Here is an 18,768-nt window from a genome sequence, read left to right on the forward strand (position 1 = left end):
ATTTAAAAAAGACGCTCGCGAACCGGATCACGAACAACTAAAAATGAACTCGGGTTCGACTCAGAAAGCTCAAACTCAAAAAAATTGAGTTCGAGCTTTTTTCGCTCAACTCATTTACACCCTAGTTTCGCATGTACAGTTCAACCTCGATAAATTAATAACCACGCTTAAATAATAAATTTTTTTCAGTCCCGACTTGGTAAAATCGTGTTAAATTATTATCTCAATATGGCTAAATCATGAGATATAGTCTATTTGCAAAAAATCCCTCATTTCTTGCAAAATTTATGTAATTTCTAAAAAATAGTGGATTTTTTTGTAATTGCACTTTACCTAAGGAAAGTGGTTGCAATTTATCCCATAAACATTTGTTATAAATAGCTGATTTAAGGAGGAAAAAAAGAAATAGAGCAAATATTTGTTACAATACTGCAAGTTCAAGTTGGCTTCGTTTATGGGCTCCCCCCTTAAGCTTCTGCCTGGGCCATCTCACTCCACAATAAGAGTAAATGAATATAAGAATACAATATTAATTTTTCGCTCAGAGTAACAAAGTTTCCTCTTTAATTGTTTACAATGATAATAGCATCCAAACCAATCAGCACAAGTGAATAAATGAAAATACGAAAAACCAAGAAAAATAAAAACAACAACAATTATATATATGCTTTACATAAAGTAGATACATATATGCACACATCTCAAGCACAAACCAGACTAGAACAACACAACAGGAATAAATGAAAATTGGTTTTGCATAGTGACCCCTTTTTACCTCAAAAGTATTGTGCAGGCTTTACATACAACAATCTCCTCGTCGTAGGAGCAGGTGGAGCCAGTCCAGGTATATCCCTTATGCTTTTATTGTTCGGATTCACAATCTAATCAGCACACACAAGTATCACACATCAGTTACCACAATAAAAGTAAACGGAGCAAATATTACAAATATGTACATCCGCTTGTAAAATTGAGATTGAAATACCTTCACGACGATTATTGCAACAACCCCGCATACAATCAGGAAAAGAAAAAGCATGATGCATTTATCAGTAGCCACCTGAAACACACACGAATAAAAAACAATAAAAAGCTTGATCAAGCAAAGAAGATAGTCAAGTGCACAAAATGACCCTCGCAAGTTTTTTTAATCATGTCACAAAAAGTTTCAAATGCCTCTTGGGTCTGAGAAAGCACATTGCAATATTAGATTTTTTGCATACAACAGTCAAAGACGAAATAGGTAGTATTTCCGACTCATTTACCTGTCTACCAATCTCCTTTACAAGCTGTGATGCCTTTTTAATGGAGAATTGTATTGTATCCAGTTCATTGACTATGCGACCCATTTGGTCAGTCTGTAGATATAAGTATAAGTATGTCAGTGATTAGACAACAAACACTTGAGATCAATCAAATTAGCATGCATAAAGTTGCACTCACTTGGCCTTTCAAAGTTGTAGCAGTTTCTGTTCCCACTTCAATAGTTTGGTGAACAACCTAAGAATTACACTGGGTTTAGAATACCATCGACACTTAACCAAACTTCGAAATGCACATAAATTTTATTTCTTACTTGTTTGGAACGTTCAATAGCTTGGTCAGTTTCATCCATTGTCTTCATTCCGGCATGAATAAGCTCCTGGTTTGACATTTCTATATTAATAGACGAAAATGGAAAGAATTGTCAGCTATAAAGGTCAGAAGAACCATCAATCTAAGAATTGGAACTCATGAAGACAGCAATAAATGCAGATTATAGTCCAATAGCATGACATCCACAGCATAATAAATTCAATGATGGAGATATCATGGTCGCGTCAGGCTAAATTGTAACAACAAAAGTTACAATTATAACCAGACACAACTATAGGCTAAAATCAGAGCTTCAATCAGAAATACAGGATTTACACAACTACAGGCTAAAATCGAAAGGAAGCCCTTGTCTTAATTAGGATATGTTGTGACACCCTTAGCTTCAAATAGACATTGTACGCACCCTCATGTCAACCATGTCGCATTATAATAGACATAGAAAAATGATGGGCCGTATTGGGACACTTTAGGTCAGCTCCCCATATATTCATATATAGAAGTTTATCATAAGGGAAAATGCAAGTGTCAATAAAGGTTTGTAGCTGCAAGCTGTTTACCACAATGGTTTCTGTAGTCTTCACTCGATCAGTAGAAGATCAAAGATTATTATGGATTACCCGGAATAATAACCCAGCTAATACAAAAGGCAAAAGGGCAGAAAAGCGGCAACCAATCAGGGGAAAAAAAGCTATTTACATACAAGTATTACAGCATAATAATGCCTTGACACTGCTCTTTCACATTTATTCATCAGATGTTGGAAATGAATAGAATTAAGAAAGACTTGTAATGCTACCTGATGCCACTTGAACATTCTCATCAGCTGTCGGCTCACTGGCACCAGCTCCCATATCAAAAAGTTCAACTCTCTTATTCCCAAGAGTGCTTATGTAGCTGCACCACAAAATGAGATAGAATAGTAAATAAGTAAAAACAAGGACGACACGAAATAGCTAGCATGCACTATCCAGAGACCCCCTCCCATTCTTAACTACTAGTGTTACCGGGAAGATATATCAGAAAAACCAAAAGGAATGCAATATCAACCAAAAAATTAATCGAGAATAAATACTTCAAGAAACTTACGTTTTCCTCAAGGCTACAAAGGAATTCAACTCCTTGATCTGCACAAATAAAAATCAGCAAATGCAGTTCCATGATCAAATATCATTATTATCTCCGCCTTTGCCTAAATATTATCTTTTGTTTCCCAAGAATTTAAACATTGAATATTACGAGTATTTCAGTCTGCAACTGTGGTTTGATGAGAGAAAAATATGCCCGGTTCGACGAAGGGAAAATAATATCCTCACTGATAAATGAAAGTGAGTCAGCATAAAAGTAATTTCAAGTTCTGAATGTGCTTACCATTGATTGCTTCTCATCATTAAGTTGCTTATTCACCTCCGTAGGATTTCTACTTTCCTCGTCTTTAATTTCACGATCAAATTCTTTAATCAATCTGGAATATTGGCGTGCAACCAATAATGAGTTTAACAGGCCCAAAGAAGAATATGTGAAAATTCAACATATATAAAAGCCACTTGCCCTTCCAAAAATAGCGTTCAAGCGTAATGTAAGAAACCTTTAAAAACTGCTAGTTAATGTACTTCAAAAGCAATATCTTCATACTTTTCCTTGATACATGCGACGGTTATAGCTCACCCCCTAAACTGTAGCCATTTTAATTATAGAGAGAAACCACGGCGCGAACTCACCTTTTACACTCCCTCATCTTGCCAGCAAGCTCCTCCAGCTGTTTACTTTGTCTATTCGAGTCTTTGATTTTGTCCAGCTTTTGGAAGCCATTACTGGTTAAAAGAACAGCCGTGATTAACTAAAAGAGATGCTATCACTAGAAGAAAAACACAGAGAGCTTCCAATTTGAAGAAGGAAAAACAATGAAATTAGCGTTGTTTTAGGTCGACATGCAGACCACAACGAATGAGAAAGAACAATGCCATTCATCAAAACACCGATGCACACCAAAATTCAACTGAAACACAAACATTTGCACAAGGACATTCAAAATAAATAGAGGATAAGCTAGAGAGAGAAAATACGCGAGGGCACGGATGGTGTCGCGGATTTCGCCATGGATCTGCTCCATTTGAGGGTTCATCTGCAACTCCTGAACAGGCATCTTTACCCCCCCTAGTTTCTGCCTATCTCGTATCTTTTTTTTTTTTGTATAAATATGTAAATAAAAGAAGAAACGAAATTTCAGGTCATCCCAACAAGCAGGGAAGAAAAGAAAGAATGGGCGATTGATCGATCGAATTCCCCCGCCCCGGAGGAATATTGAGGATTGAATTCAAAATTGGAGAGAGGTGAATGTGAAATTGAAGAGGGAATTAGAGATGGTTTAGGGTTGCAGAGAGAAGGGGGAAAGATTAGAGAGGGGATTCTATTTCTAATTTCTAATAATTAATAATTAATAATTAATTAATGGTCTGAATTCAAATAAATTAAAAGTTTTGCACCCAAGTAAGAATGAATAAAAATAATTAATAATTCATGATTAAACATAGATGAGGATGGCTGTCTGTCAGCCTGTCACACCTACTCTACTCTATAATATTAATATATACATAAAAAAAAAAAAAACATTTCATTCAAATAAAATGAAAAAACAAAAAAAAAAAAAAGGAGAGGGGTAGAAGAGGAAATACCCAACACAGGCTTTTGAAAAAGAAAAAAGCTTGATTGAGCCCACTTAATTAGCAGAGGTTGGGCCTGAATACGATGAAGATTAGTGAAATCTGTTAATGAAAATTCGAATGGGCCCCAACATTATCTTATCATGTATTAGCTGGATAAATACAGGTTTTGTAGCTAATTAAATTAATAATAATATGGTTTAATAAGGCCGAATAAGTTTGTTACTTTTTGTTTTTCCAGTCATAAAACCTTTCTTTGTTTCCTTGGCTCATGTACACAGAATGATTGAATTGTATTGTATATATATTATGGTTACAACTTTAAACATCAGCAGCAGCATCATAAGTAAGTTTCACGCACATAAAGCAATTATATAATATATATAAAAAATATTATGAAAATAAAAGGCAATTATATAATAGTAATACTAGTAGTAATTCCTGGTAAAATAAAAAAATGTATGTATTTTATTTAATTTCCATTTAGGCCCCTGAAAGAAACCTTTCGGCTGCAGATATTTGCAAGACGAAAATTACTAAGTGCAAGACCTTACTTCATGCAAGACCAAAATATAAATAAATTTACTAATATCAAGACTGGAAATTACAAATATAACCCCAATAATAATTTAGATATTATTAATTTAAATTAAGTTAATTGCTATTGCAAGACAAAAAAAAATACAAAAAAAAGAATAAAAAAAAAAAAGAAAAAAGAGAGGGAACTCACTCACCCAACAAAACACCAACATCTTCTTCTTCACCCTCATTTTACACATTTTTTTCCACAAAAAAATCTTCCATATTCTCCAAAACCATTATCACATAAAACCCTCAAATCTTACTAAAACTTGAAAAGAAGGACATTATGGATACACAAGACATAAATATGGAGGATTCTAAGGTCGAAGAACACAAAGAGGTAAGAAATATTGTACTTTGTGATCGTTTTTCTCGTTTTTCGCACCTCATTTCACGTACAAAAAAATCGACATGTACAGGTCGAAATATCAACTTTATATCGACACTGCAGTGTCGAAAATGTCAAAATAATTCGACACTCATTAACTGTCGAATTATATTGAAATTATCGACATTCTGGTGTCGATATTAAGCGGATATTTCGACGCTAGTGTGTCGAATTATCACTGTTACAATTGTGTGTCGAAAATTTTCCAAAAAAACGACAAGTACAGGTCGATTTTTGTAAAATCGCAACTCCTTCAACAATAGTGCTACAATCGAACCCTAGAATCATCAACTATGTTCTAAAACAACTTGATTCATTATTCTAACAATAAAATCATGTTTATCACATTTATTTCTCAAAAAAAAGTTAATTCAAAAAGTAATTTTTACTTGTTTTTCGTGAGATTGTTGCGGCGGGGTTGGGGCAACAACGGAGTTCAACGGCGACGGGCGACGGCGGTGGACTTCAACGGCGGCGACGACGACGGGGCGGCGGGCGACGGGCGGTTTTTTGCTGCAATTGATTTTTTTTGTTTTCTTCAATCTTCCCTCCTCGTTTTGATTTTGTCAATTCAATTTCTTTTTTCTTTTTGTTTTATTAATTTTTTTTTTAAATTGGTCTTGCAAAAGAAAATTCATAAAATAATTTTTTTTTGTTTGTATTTTATTAAGGTTATTATAGTCTTTTTATACTGAATTTAATAAAAAAAATTAAATTGGTCTTGCACTAAGTAAATTTCGTCTTGCAAATAGTCGCTGCCAAACCTTTCAGTTAGTACACCAAAACCGTGTCAAATATTTTTCTCTCTCTTCTGTTTCTTTTTTGTTTTTATTATTATTATAATTACCTCTAGATCGCCGGCGATGTTTACGTCAGACTGAACACGTCCTCACAAGAAGATCAAATCTAACCTCCTCTCTCTTCTGTCGGGCCAACTTCGTTCTTTTCTTATCTCTGCTCTTAGCTCTAGTATACGTATGTATACATGATCAAAAATTTACTCGGTTTAATTTTTTTATTTTTTTATTTTTTGTCGGAGAGTCGACGTTCTGCTCTGCAATGATGTGAATTAACATGTTTTTCGCATATGGGTTAATGAATCTTGTCTGATCCGTGGATGTGTCGGTGTATGTTTTTAGGATTACTTTTGGCCTGATTCTTCAGAAAAGCTATCTAAAAAAAAATATTTGAAAATGGAGAGTAAGATTGGTGGTGAAAAGATTCATAAGAGTATGGAATGGGATTCAAATGAATGGAGATGGGACGGTGCTTTACTTGTTGCTACTCCTCTCAATTCTGTGCCGTCGGATTGTAGGAGTAGACAGCTTGGATCAGATGAACTAGTGTTGTTGGGTGATGGGAATGGGAATGGGAGGGAGAAGAGGGACTTTGAGAAAAGAGCAAGGGGAGTTTTCGAGATGGAAGAAAATGAAAATGAAGATGTGGGATTACCTAATCTAAAGCTAGGTGGACAAGTGTACCCTATCGCCGAAATGGAAGGGAAGAGTGGGAAGAAGACCAAAGTTTCAAATGCGCTGCCTATGTCTAGTCCTTCTGTTTGTCAAGTAGAGGATTGCAGAGCTGATTTGAGCAATGCCAAAGATTATCACCGAAGGCATAAAGTATGTGATCTCCACTCCAAGTCTACCAGTGCTTTAGTGGGAGATGTTATGCAGAGGTTTTGTCAGCAGTGCAGCAGGTGGTCACTTATTCATCTTGATATATTCTTGTCAAAAAATTCCTAATGGTTTCCTAGTGGAATAATATTTTGTTTACAGGTTTCATGTTCTTCAAGAGTTTGATGAAGGGAAGAGGAGTTGTCGCAGGCGTCTGGCAGGCCACAACAAAAGGAGGAGAAAAACACATCCTGAGAATGATGAGCCGGGTAGTAATTACTTACTTATCAGTCTCCTAAGGATACTCTCCAATATACACTGTAAGTATTAGCCATCTTACGGGTTTTCTTTTCATTTTTTGAATCACTATGTTCTAATTAGCTGTAGGACATCGTTTGTTTACTGTCATTGTTTTTTTTTTTTTTTTTTGGCATTTGGTGTTTACATTGTTGATATGTGCAATGTTGTCACGATACACGTGATGTCTGTATGAGCTCATTTTCCTATTGAAAGTTTTATTATGAAGGAAAGGTCACGTTTTTTAAGGATAGAGTTTCACTTTCAGCATTCCTAAAGCTTGAATCTCACTGCGGCCAAAATAATCTTGTTTAGTTAGAACTTAGAATGGTGCAAAAGCAAGTTGTTTTTGAGAAATATAGAAGCTGAATGATGAAGAAGGTTTATTTAATAGTCTTAAGTAAACATCTCCTTTTGTGCACTTTCCTCCAAATTTCTCCTTCTACATTCCTTGTTTTCTTGCTTTAGCTCTGTGCTTTTTATCGTGATTTAGGTTACGTACATTATATCTCATATTTATCAATTGCAGCGAACAGCTCTGATCAAATACAAGATCAGGACCTTGTGTCTCATCTGCTAAAAAACCTTGCACATCTCACCGGGACAAATCCTGCTGGAGTTTTACCTGTATCTCAGAATGTGGGGACTTCCTTAGGCACTGCTCTAAAGGTTCTAATATAGGTCATAAATTTCTAAATTTGTCTTTGAGTTTCTTATTTGTCTTCTAAAGATGTTTAATCTGCAGGGACTTAGTGCGCCTTCTGGGCCAGGTATGACCATACCTGCATCTGATTTGACAGAGAAGAGGACGCTAATAGGTGGAGTATCACATGCATCCACTTCAGAATCTCCTTTACCATTTCGAACAACATCAAGCGACTTATTCAAAGAAAAAGATTCAAATACTGGAGTAGGGAGGACAAAACTAAGTAACATTGACTTAAACTGTGCATATGATGGTTCTCAAGATTGCATGGAGGATATGCCCAATACTTCACATCTTAACAAAACGTCTCCTGGTGGATCATCGTGGTTATGTAAGGATTCTCAACGGTGTGGCCCACCTCAGAATAGTGGCAATTCAGCTTCTACATCTAGCCAGTCACCATCTACATCCAGCGGAGAGGCACAGGTTCAAACTCATTCCTCATGTAGCAAATCTAATCCTTGATAGAGATTGTCGGATAAAAGCATTTATACTTCAATTCTTGTTAGACTAGTCCTTTTGTTGTGACTAGATTTCCAATTGATTTGCAGAGTCGGACAGATAGAATTGTCTTCAAACTTTTTGGGAAAGATCCAAGCGATTTCCCTCTTCTCCTGCGAAAACAGGTATGGCTCCTGATTTTGAGATTAAACATTTTCCTTTTGGCTTTTCTTTTTGTGCATTGCCTCTTTAATAGTTTGTTTTTTGTCCAATTTGATTCAGATTCTTGATTGGCTATCAAATAGTCCAACGGACATAGAAAGCTACATCCGACCTGGTTGCATTATATTGACGATATATTTACATATGGAAAAATCCAGTTGGGATGAGGTGTGTTTGGTTCATCACATGAAATATGTTTTGTTACTAGACCGCTCTTTTCATACTCTCAGTTTCTTTTTCTTTTCTTTTTTTTGTTTCTTTTAAGTATATGATTCTTGATTATTGTGATTATTGTGTTTGCAGCTTTACTGCAATCTGACTTCAAGTTTGCTGAGGCTTCTCAATTCATCTACTGACTCGTTTTGGAGAACAGGATGGATATACACTCGAGTACACCATCATGTCACATTTATGTATAATGGTACATTCTATATTTCCTTTCCTTTCAACACCTCTCTCATAGAATTACTCCTTCACAAGCTGTAAGGCTGATAGTTTTTGTGATGCTGCAGGCCAGGTTGTTTTAGACACACCCTTACCTGTGCGAAATCATCAAAGTTGCAGAATATCAAGTATCAAGCCAATCGCTGTCACTGTTTCCGAGGGTGTTCATTTTGTAGTCAAAGGATTCAATTTGTCTCGTTCTACTTCAAGGTGAATATTCTTGTTTTGAAGACCATACATGCATCACTCTCTTGGTTTCATTCAGATTAATTCCATCAATATTGAGTAATAATAATAGCATTTCTGTCAGGTTACTATGCGCACTAGAAGGGAAGTATCTAGTGCAGGAAAATTGTGGTGATATGATAGGAAGAGCAGATTCGTTCATCGAGCATAATCAGATTCAGTCCTTGACCTTCTCTTGTGCTGTACCAAATATTGTTGGAAGGGGTTTTATAGAGGTGATGCCCATTTTCTACTTGTTTGTTTAGTAATTAGTACTAAATATTATCTTGTCATTCCTCACTCTCGAAGCACTGAATTTGTTATTAGATTGAAGACCATGGTCTGAGCAGCAGCTTCTTTCCGTTCATTGTGGCAGAGAAAGATGTCTGCTCTGAAATATGTACTCTAGAAAGCGTAATTGAAGATGCAAACGAGATACAAGTTAGGAATGAAGCATTGGACTTTATACACGAAATGGGGTGGCTTCTACAGAGAAATCGCCTCAAGTCTAGGTTAGGTGACGGGGATCTATTCCCATTTGAACGCTTCAGGCGGCTTACTGAGTTCTCCGTCGACCATGACTGGTGCGCTGTAGTAAAAAAGCTGTTGAGGATTCTGTTCGATGATGGGACTGTGGATTTGGGACCACAGAACTCGAATATAGTGGCACTGCTTAATGACGTTGGCCTTGTTCACCGAGCTGTGAGAAGGAAGTGCAGCTCCATGGTTCAATTTCTACTAAACGAAACGAATCCACTTGCGGATGACGGGGGTGGGGCCCACTTATACTTGTTCAGGCCGGATGCTGCGGGACCAGGTGGATTGACTCCCCTTCATATAGCAGCCAGTCTGGACGGATGTGAGAATGTATTGGATGCATTAACTGAAGATCCTGGATCCGTAAGCTGCTCTGTTTCTCTTATTCATAATCTTTTTTTTTTTTTTTATGTCCTAAGTAATGATTAAATTATTATTATTGAATATTTTTAAAGGTGGGAATTGAAGAATGGAAGAGGGGTAGAGACAGTAGTGGATTAACAGCGCATGACTATGCATGTATACGTGGGCAGTACTCGTACATAAATATTGTTCAGAGGAAAGTGGACAAGAAATCAGCAGTTGTTGGTGTTCATATCGGAGATAGTAGTAGTAGTAGAGGAGAAGTAGTATTATCGGTATCGGTGGAGAAGACAATGGAAATAGAGAGGAGAAGACGAAGGTGTGGGGAATGCGAAGAGAGAATAATGAGATATGGAAATAGGTCAACGAGAGGTAGAGTGAGAATATACAGACCGGCAATGCTTTCATTGGTAGGAATAGCTGCCGTATGTGTGTGCACTGCTTTGCTCTTCAAAAGCTCACCTGAGGTTCTCTTTTCTTTCCGCCCTTTCAGATGGGACCAATTGAAGTATGGCTCTCAGTAGTATTATGAATTAATTGTACATGTTTTGTTGGTTAACTGATGATGATATATAAATTAATTAGGGGATATGCTTTGTCTCCATGTATTATAACTTATTATTATAACTTTTTGTTTATTTTTATCTTATTGTTTCAATTAATAATTCATATATAGTTGAAGGGGTGTCGTCGAGTGATGTAATAAATATAAATTAGTAACAAGGAAAAGCAATGTATGAATCTTTTGTGTAGAACGTAAAGGTAAAGAAATACTAGATATAGACATAGTGTTTGATATTTTGTCAAACCACTGCTGAAATTTGATTTCTGAAATCTGCTTTACTCTAAAAAGAAAAAATATAATGGTATTAAAAAAGAGCATTCATTCATTATAAAGTGAAGCAAGCAAGCAAGGTTCAAAAGAAAACACATTTATAAGGTGGTGATATGATGATATTCATAAAGTCTCTCTTTTCCTTCCTTAATTATTATAGTTTCATAGGATGTAGCCTGCTAAAAAATCATTTCTAATAATTATTTAGTTGTTAGTTGTTACCATCAGTTATCCATTCTTGATCACATAGATCTTTTTATTCTTACATTAACTACGACTCCTTTATATCTTTCTCTCTATATAAACAAGTTCCCAAGCAAGACCTGTTAAACACATATCGATCCAAGTTCAACTTGAAAGATGGGGGGTAATAAGAGCGCACGATCCGTCTGTCTTGTTTGTTTCCTATGTTTTGCAGGATGGACCGTCTTTGCTGTTCAAGGGAAACAGGTACAATCGTCTATACATACATATATTGTTCTTCAACTCTGTTACTACAACTTGTACTGTTACAACTGTAGGTTCAACGACACCTTTTGGTCAACACCGCAGCAAATTTACTTGCAACTCATCATGATATACCAAATGAACACCACCACCACCACCACCACAACATAGGAGAAAGGTATGTAATAACATTTCTATCACTACATTCCAATTGTTGCCTTAACTTGATTCATTATTAATCATCATTCATGTTTATATTAAAATGCCGCAGCAACCAGAAGATAGGAGGAGGACCTCAGCAGCTTTCAAGAGGCAGAAGATCTAAACCCGCTATTCCCAACCAGGTAGGTATTATACGAATATATATATATATATAGTTTTCATGCAACCGGTAATTATTAATATATGATGATAATTTAATTGGAAAAAAAAAAGGGGAATGCGAATGGGAATGGTACGACGTGGTGCATAGCGAAGCCATCAACATCGCAAGAAAAGCTGGACGATATAATAGAATTCTGCTGCACACAAAAAGGAGTTGACTGTGGAGTGATCCAGGCAGGTGGAAACTGTTATCTTCCACCAAACAAGATATCTGATGCATCTGTTGTAATGAACATATTCTACAAACTCAATGGAAAACTAGGTTTCACCTGTGACTTTAATCGAACCGGTCTCATTGTTACTCAGGATCCTTGTAAGTCATCTCATATGATCTAATCTTTTTTGCACACACAAACACACAACCAAGTTTAATTTTTGTTAATAATGAAATGATTTCCTTTGAATGCAGCTGTTGGCAACTGCATTTACCCAGCCTGAATAAACCTGTTATGGAGGAGATAGATGGTTTATTAATAAAACAGCTCAGCTTATTCGATTATGTCTATCTTTTAGTATAGAAAATGGTGAATTAAAATCATTCCAGTGTATATATAGACAATGGAAATGTTAATTTGCTGTTCCATTTATTTTATTTCCATTTAAGTTATGTGTTTGCTATGATTATTGATTGCAAGCCAACATCTTATGATAATGGTGATTAAGGTTGAGGGTTGTCCCAGTTGAGAGGCTTATAATCAGGGTCATCCCTAGCTAGCAAAATGGCCATAAGCAGCAGTGTTGAAGAACCTTCGACCAGATCCTCTTAAGATCCAGGTTAATAGATAGATAGATCATACCAGGCCTGAAATCAAACTCCTTCTTCACTATCTTGAGAATCTCTCTGTCGGGTATTTTACCAGTACCGTACGTGTCCACAAACACAGACAGACAACGGCTCAGGCACACCAATAGCATGCATATGAAACCTGTACAATGCAACAATACTCTTTGCAGCCTGCAGCCTAACTATGTAGCACCAATATCCTCTGGTTTCTTGGTTAGATGACCATGGACGCCCTGGGCAATATCGGGGCTCTGCTGATGGATTTTTACAACCTAGCTAATTAATTATATACATTGCCCTAATTAATTAATTACAAGAAATAACCTAATTAATTATATGCATATATGCTCTAATTAATTGTCTTAACATTAAATCATATATAAATGTCAATTCATGTCCCAAACAATGCATGCATGCATGCATGGATATTATATACATGTACTCTGCATAATGAAATCATTTCATGCAGAAGCAGAGCAACATTACACTAATGTGTAGTTGATGTGGATTCAACCAATCAACTGATCGATTGAAAAAGTTCAAAAGGAAGGCGGCTATTATCCTTATCAACAGACACTAATCCCCCCCCCCCCCCTCTCTCTCTCCCCTTTGTTTTCTTTCTCTTGTATATACATGGTATTAAAGAGTGCCAAAAGTGAATGCACTTTTCTATATATCTCTATTTATATATAAAAAAAATAATAAAAAAAAAAAGGATACACAACAGTAGTTAGATATTTGTTAATTCTCAAAATCTAAAATATCTGACTGATGATGATAGATCATGTATACATATGCTAGTGGAAGGTACATATAAGGAGATCTCATTCTATTAAATAATATATAAGGAGATTCGTCTTCGTCACACTTCACTCACCATCAATTAATATTTTGATATATATATGATATATCATATGTGATATAATGCATGTAATTAGCAATATATATAATTAACTTGGAAATATATATAGGTAGAAAGCATGTTTAGGAGTATTAGTGGATCATCCAGGTGGTGGTGGTGGTGGTGGTGGTGGTTCATCATGTCGGGTACGTTAGCTTAGTACGTACATCGCCGTATATATATAATACTATAATTAGTGCTGCCCTGAATAATTTACAAAATATTTAATTAATTAATTAATCATATCATGTGGGATCCTTGTCTCTTTTTTCTTTTCTTTTCTTTTTGTAATAATAAAAAAATGCAGCATAAGTAGACTAGAGAGAGGAGATGAGATGAGTGGGGAGAATATATATACATGAACATGATTGCTTTTATCTATGGCGGTGTCATGAGTACCCACCATTATTAACTTGAACAGGGACAAGAGGGGAGCCCAGAACCCATTAACGTGCATGAATGCGTCCTATATACATATACATACATATATCTTGATCAGGTGTATGTATCTTATTATTATAAGTAGCTAGCTAGCTAGCTAATGTAATTACTGTTAGTACTTATAATCTAAATAACCTGGAGATGAATGATTAATGATTAATGGGGAGGGGGCCAGCCCATAAATATGACTACTTAGTGGGAATTATACTTTATGATGTCCCATAATAATGCACAAAAAGAAAAGAAAAGAAAAGAAACAAAGGAATATCTATATATATATACTGCTTCATCATCATCTTCAAAAGTTGTTTCCAGGCCTGTTGTTGTATGTATTGTATTGTATTGTATTGTATACATTCTTTATTATCAAATCAAAATCAAAATCAAAATCAAATCTACATTATATATTATTATTATCAGTGTCACAAATATCCTTAAACATGCACCCACCACCACCCCTTTCATTAATTTCTCTCTCGTGCATAGACTCCATAAATACAGGCTTCATAGACTCCGCACAAATACAGACCTGCAGAAAAGCTCCTTTATATAGATACATAGCTTTTGGAGTTAGTTGTTGCAGCTGCAGATTGTTAGTTTTGAGAGAGCTTATCTATCCATCAGAGTTGCATCCCATATATATCTATCTATCTATACAGCTTAACAAGTAAGCTAATACATACACACATATATCCACAGAGAGAGAGAGAGAGAGAGAGAGAGAGAGAGAGAGAGAGAGAGAGAGATGAGTAGTTCTAGTAATAGTAATAGTAATAGTAATAGTGCAGCAGCAGGGTCTCCACACCAATATCCCCAAGAAATTCAACTAAAGCTGTATCAGGCTTTTATATTTTCAATTCCAATTTTGTTCTCTATAATTCTTTTTCTTTTGTTCTATTTGTTCTACCTCAAGAGAAGATCATCATCATCATCACCCTCCCTTCTTCCACGCACTTCTATCAACAACTACCCTACCACCACCACCACCATCATCTCAACCGTAAGCACCCGCCACCCTAGCTACCATATTATTTTTATTTATATATATAACTACTTGATGATTGTGTGTTTTGTACTCATGAATGATGGTGTATGTATATAAATTCTTCCGTACGTGCAGAATAATAGTGATGCGGAATATATGAAAACTGAGCAGAAGAACAAGCTTTGCACAGTTTTGTTCGATGAGTACATGAAAACAAGGGATTCCTCGTAAGTTCTATCATTATATCATTCATTCATTCATTCCAAACTGGAAATTATACAAAGAAGCTAAGGTTGTTGATGGTTTAGTTTATGGTGGTTTGGAGGATCGGAGTAGGACATATGCTTAAAGCCCACTAACAAATGAAAAAGTCCCACTCATCTTCTGCAATCATTATCAACTACCTACTTGCATGCTCTATAGCCACTTTCACCCTTGAGTTTTTTTTAATTTTTTAATTTTTAAATTAAATTATTATCTAAAATGATGAGATGAGATGAGAATCTTTGTATATTGTCCACTCTTTAATTAGAGAAGATAGATAGAAAGATGCCTTTCTCTCCCATCCCATGTAAAAAAAGCAGAATAAAGGTAAAGTAGCATTCAGCAGCACTATTGCTAGCTAGCTAGTACATGATATGCATGCAGAAGAATTTGTTGTATATTATTCATGAATGTATAATTGAAGAATAATGAATGAATGGGGCATGCAGGTGCTGTGTGTGCTTGGGAGAATTCGAGGTGAAAGAAGAGTTGCTTCAAGTAGGAACATGCAACCATATATTCCACATCGACTGCATTCGACACTGGCTACATAACAATTCTACTTGTCCACTCTGTAGATCCCCTGTTTTTCTCTCTCCTAACTTCTTCACCTCCAAATCCCAACACCATCTCTCTCCTAATTCTAATTTGCTGCACCACACACTCACTACTACTCTTATTATTACAAATACAAGTACAACACCCTCCTCTCAGGCCTCATCAACTGCTGCTACTGCCGGAACCACCACCACCATTTGTTAAAGATTATTATCTCTACTCATTCATCTATCATGTACTTCACTACTTGTAATGAAATGCATCACTTTTTTTTAGCTAAAAAGAGAGAAAATGAGAGATATGCACCTTTTGTTTTCTTTTGTTACCATATATCTCCATCGTTTTTAGTTTCATTCTTTGCAAATTTAATCCCAGCGCCTCCTGTAATTGCTCCCTAATTCTTCATTTAACCATCTTACTTACCCAACACAGGTCTTACAATATCATACTTTTACTGTGTTTTTCTAACAAAATCAAACTTCACACCAATTTTTTTAATACAAGAGCCAAACAAGCATACGTATGATACATCATCAAGTGGAGTTATTTACGCATTTTATATTAAAAAAAAAAAAAAAAAAAAATTAGGGGTGCTACGCAATTTGTGTAAAATGGAAGGGCCAATTTACAATTTTCCCATAATAAACAAACTCGAGTGAACAAGAAGAAGAAAAGGAAATCGATTTGAAGATGGAATAATAACAATAATCATAAATTGTTGAGATTAATACCTGTAAAAGATTAATCCGTCCGGCAATAATGACGGCAGCGAATAATACTCCGGCGAGCAGCAGCAGCAGCCAGGCCTACGGAGAAGCATGGTACTGGGACAATCGGTACACACACGATCCATCCACCTTCGATTGGTACCAAAAATACGCCTCCCTCTCCCCTCTCATCCGCCTCTACGCTCCTCGCCACCACCCTATTCTCGTCGTCGGCTGCGGCAACTCTGGTGCGTCTCCTTTTTTATACCCATTTTGACTTTCAGCTCTTCTTTTGCTATTTCTTTTAATCTTCCATCTCTTTTTGTCTTGATTCTAAGTGCATTATCATTGATTTGTTTCTTATTTTGAAGATTTATTCTCCAATCATCGTGATTGATTTGTTTCTTATTTTGTTTCTTATTATTTTTTTTTTTTTTTTTTTTTGTGTTGTAGACCTAGAGCATTGGGATTATTCGCTGTTTACCTGCTAAAAAATTCTCTCTCATTATGTTTGTACATTGTATGTCTGTTTTGCTATTCACTACACTAGAGCAAGTAGGAAACCTTTTTTTTTTCTTTTTCTTATTTGTCATAATATATTTTTCTTGAGTCGAAAAAACAATCACTGATAACAACCAACTCAAAGTACTGCATTGTTTGTTTCTGCAGCCTTTAGTGAAGGCATGGTTGAAGATGGATATGATGAAGTTGTGAATGTTGATATCTCCTCAGTGGTGATTGAAGCTATGCAAAACAAGTATTCTACTTGCCCGCACCTCAAATGTATCTTTCATCTCATTCTTTCTTTTTTTTTTTTTTTTTTTTTTTGAATTAATTACTATAGTTAGAACATGGTGGAGGATGAACGAAATTACCTCGAACAGTAGTAACTCCAACGAAAAGGCAAACAAAATTACTTAACTGTTGTCTAACACCTTATGAATTGCGTACTTCTGTCAATATTTCTTAATGTGTGAGCAGATATGATGATGGACGTACGAGATATGAGTGCCTTCGGCAGAGGGACCTTTGCTGCTGTTATAGATAAAGGTAGTGTTTTATCAATACCAAAATGTGTTTTCACTAAATATTACTTAGCACAGCAGTTTCTGAATATTCCTTTTTCCTACAGGGACACTCGATTCTCTTTTGGTAAGTTGTCTATATTACATTAGGTATTCCTTTCTAGCTAGGGCTTTATTGTTACTTAAGCTCAAGTATATCTCGCTTTTCTCGTGCAGTGTGGACACAACTCACGCGACAATGCAGCTAAGATGCTCGAGGAAGTGTGGAGGTACAAACTCAAAATCTCTAAGCTCATTTGTTTACTTCTCTTACTTGATGTTGTTTTACCCGTTTCACTCTTTCCCTAAGTTGAAGCAGTTGATGACAAACTATAGGGTCCTCAAGGATAAAGGAGTATATATTCTGGCAAGTTACCTCATTCTCATCCCTTCCCCAGCCCCCCCCCCTTTTTTTTTTTTTTTTTTTAACTATTCTATGGTGGCTGAGATCTTGGTTTCTTGTTTTATGCATATGCAATTTGCTTGTGTTTTTTCCCTGCCTCCTAACACAGGGGTTTCATATTTATAGATTACATATGGTTCACCAGTTTATCGACTATCATTATTGAAAGAATTGAACTGGACAACGAAGCTGCATGTGATAGGTTTGTTGGAATGTCACCATGCCCATATACTGCTTACAGGATTCTCATTCTCCTTGCTTTTCTTAAAAATAAAAAATAAAAATTGTCTATGGATTGAACTGCCGAAGATCTCTGTAACGTGATGAAATGCAGGTAAACATCAATCGGAAAATAGTTCAAATTGGAGCAGGGAGTTGACCGCTCCCGTCCCATTAGATGTGAATGGAAGCTTCTCGGAAGCTGTGGGAATGAACGCTGTTGTTCACTATATTTATGTATGCATAAAGGTTAGTTAGTTGTCTGTGTCTGTTTGGCCATTAGTAGTACACCTGAGCAGATACACTACTAAGCTTTTAAACGTGCAGGATGATTCTTCTGGGAAGAGTGAAGAAGCATAAGCCTGTAAGAGGAATGACGATGAGAGACTAGATTACTAGGATTATAAATTATTGATCATTGTGATTAATAAATAATCTGAGGATGAGAGTGATTATTGCTATTTAGCAATTTGAGCTGACCAAATACTTGGGAGGTTTGTGGAAGGTTGTTCTTCTGTTTGGCTGCAAATTAGCCTTTTTTTTCTTTATATGTGTGTATCCATTATAATTCTTGAATTGATTAAATTTCAGATGGACTACCAGATGTTCTTCTTCCTTTTTGAGAGAGATGAATTATCATAGATTCGGTGCTGGATTTTATTATTGAAATGGTTCGGTTATGCATTAAATCGTGGAAGC

The 18,768-nt window shown here is 35.9% G+C and overlaps 5 protein-coding genes and 1 long non-coding RNA gene across 8 annotated transcripts; 4 read left to right on the forward strand and 2 right to left on the reverse strand.

The window, feature by feature from the left end:
• Positions 1-533: 533 nt before the first annotated feature.
• On the reverse strand, positions 534-4,189 carry NPSN13 (Putative plant snare 13). The gene is made up of 10 exons (XM_012995324.2): positions 3,660-4,189; positions 3,315-3,407; positions 2,965-3,058; positions 2,683-2,720; positions 2,393-2,490; positions 1,577-1,656; positions 1,444-1,500; positions 1,266-1,358; positions 986-1,060; positions 534-881 (listed from the first exon to the last, which is right to left on the reverse strand). The coding sequence occupies exons 1-10, from the start codon at positions 3,737-3,739 to the stop codon at positions 777-779; spliced, it is 813 nt and encodes a 270-aa protein (XP_012850778.1). The 5' UTR covers positions 3,740-4,189; the 3' UTR covers positions 534-776.
• Positions 4,190-5,986: 1,797 nt separating this feature from the next.
• Positions 5,987-10,832, forward strand: LOC105962819 (squamosa promoter-binding-like protein 1). The gene is made up of 11 exons (XM_012987155.2): positions 5,987-6,925; positions 7,005-7,162; positions 7,669-7,808; positions 7,885-8,271; positions 8,397-8,471; positions 8,569-8,676; positions 8,812-8,929; positions 9,021-9,162; positions 9,263-9,413; positions 9,505-10,077; positions 10,170-10,832. Exons 1-11 carry the CDS (start codon positions 6,420-6,422, stop codon positions 10,599-10,601), a joined length of 2,790 nt encoding a protein of 929 aa, XP_012842609.2. The 5' UTR covers positions 5,987-6,419; the 3' UTR covers positions 10,602-10,832.
• Positions 10,833-10,998: 166 nt separating this feature from the next.
• On the forward strand, positions 10,999-12,330 carry LOC105970492 (major pollen allergen Ole e 10). The gene is made up of 6 exons (XM_012995325.2): positions 10,999-11,017; positions 11,222-11,362; positions 11,434-11,537; positions 11,631-11,703; positions 11,795-12,056; positions 12,153-12,330. Exons 2-6 carry the CDS (start codon positions 11,273-11,275, stop codon positions 12,179-12,181), a joined length of 558 nt encoding a protein of 185 aa, XP_012850779.1. The 5' UTR covers positions 10,999-11,017; positions 11,222-11,272; the 3' UTR covers positions 12,182-12,330.
• A 1,847-nt stretch (positions 12,331-14,177) lies between these two features.
• On the reverse strand, positions 14,178-16,546 carry LOC105970488 (uncharacterized). The gene is made up of 2 exons (XR_001173955.2): positions 16,408-16,546; positions 14,178-14,398 (listed from the first exon to the last, which is right to left on the reverse strand). It is a non-coding gene; the product is annotated as an uncharacterized LOC105970488 (long non-coding RNA).
• LOC105970487 (putative E3 ubiquitin-protein ligase RHA4A) lies at positions 14,397-16,103 on the forward strand. The gene is made up of 3 exons (XM_012995320.2): positions 14,397-14,869; positions 14,990-15,081; positions 15,568-16,103. The coding sequence occupies exons 1-3, from the start codon at positions 14,615-14,617 to the stop codon at positions 15,878-15,880; spliced, it is 660 nt and encodes a 219-aa protein (XP_012850774.1). The 5' UTR covers positions 14,397-14,614; the 3' UTR covers positions 15,881-16,103.
• Positions 16,345-18,758, forward strand: LOC105970486 (S-adenosyl-L-methionine-dependent methyltransferases superfamily protein). 3 transcript variants are annotated; one of them, XM_012995319.2, is made up of 9 exons: positions 16,345-16,631; positions 17,053-17,166; positions 17,365-17,433; positions 17,516-17,535; positions 17,625-17,677; positions 17,784-17,814; positions 17,977-18,052; positions 18,185-18,318; positions 18,397-18,683. In XM_012995319.2, exons 1-9 carry the CDS (start codon positions 16,436-16,438, stop codon positions 18,427-18,429), a joined length of 726 nt encoding a protein of 241 aa, XP_012850773.1. In that variant the 5' UTR covers positions 16,345-16,435; the 3' UTR covers positions 18,430-18,683. The 3 variants fall into 3 exon arrangements, 2 of the variants coding, with proteins under 2 accessions (XP_012850773.1, XP_088676566.1); XR_016032060.1 differs by lacking the exon at positions 17,516-17,535 and having other exon boundaries at positions 16,350-16,631; positions 17,365-17,436; positions 17,602-17,677; positions 18,397-18,574; positions 18,661-18,758; XM_088820440.1 differs by lacking the exon at positions 17,516-17,535 and having other exon boundaries at positions 16,350-16,631; positions 17,365-17,436; positions 17,602-17,677.
• Positions 18,759-18,768: the final 10 nt, after the last annotated feature.

This window comes from Erythranthe guttata, chromosome 7, assembly GCF_056151865.1.
Source record: "Erythranthe guttata isolate IM_541 chromosome 7, IM_541, whole genome shotgun sequence".
NCBI classification, from domain to species: domain Eukaryota; kingdom Viridiplantae; phylum Streptophyta; class Magnoliopsida; order Lamiales; family Phrymaceae; genus Erythranthe; species Erythranthe guttata.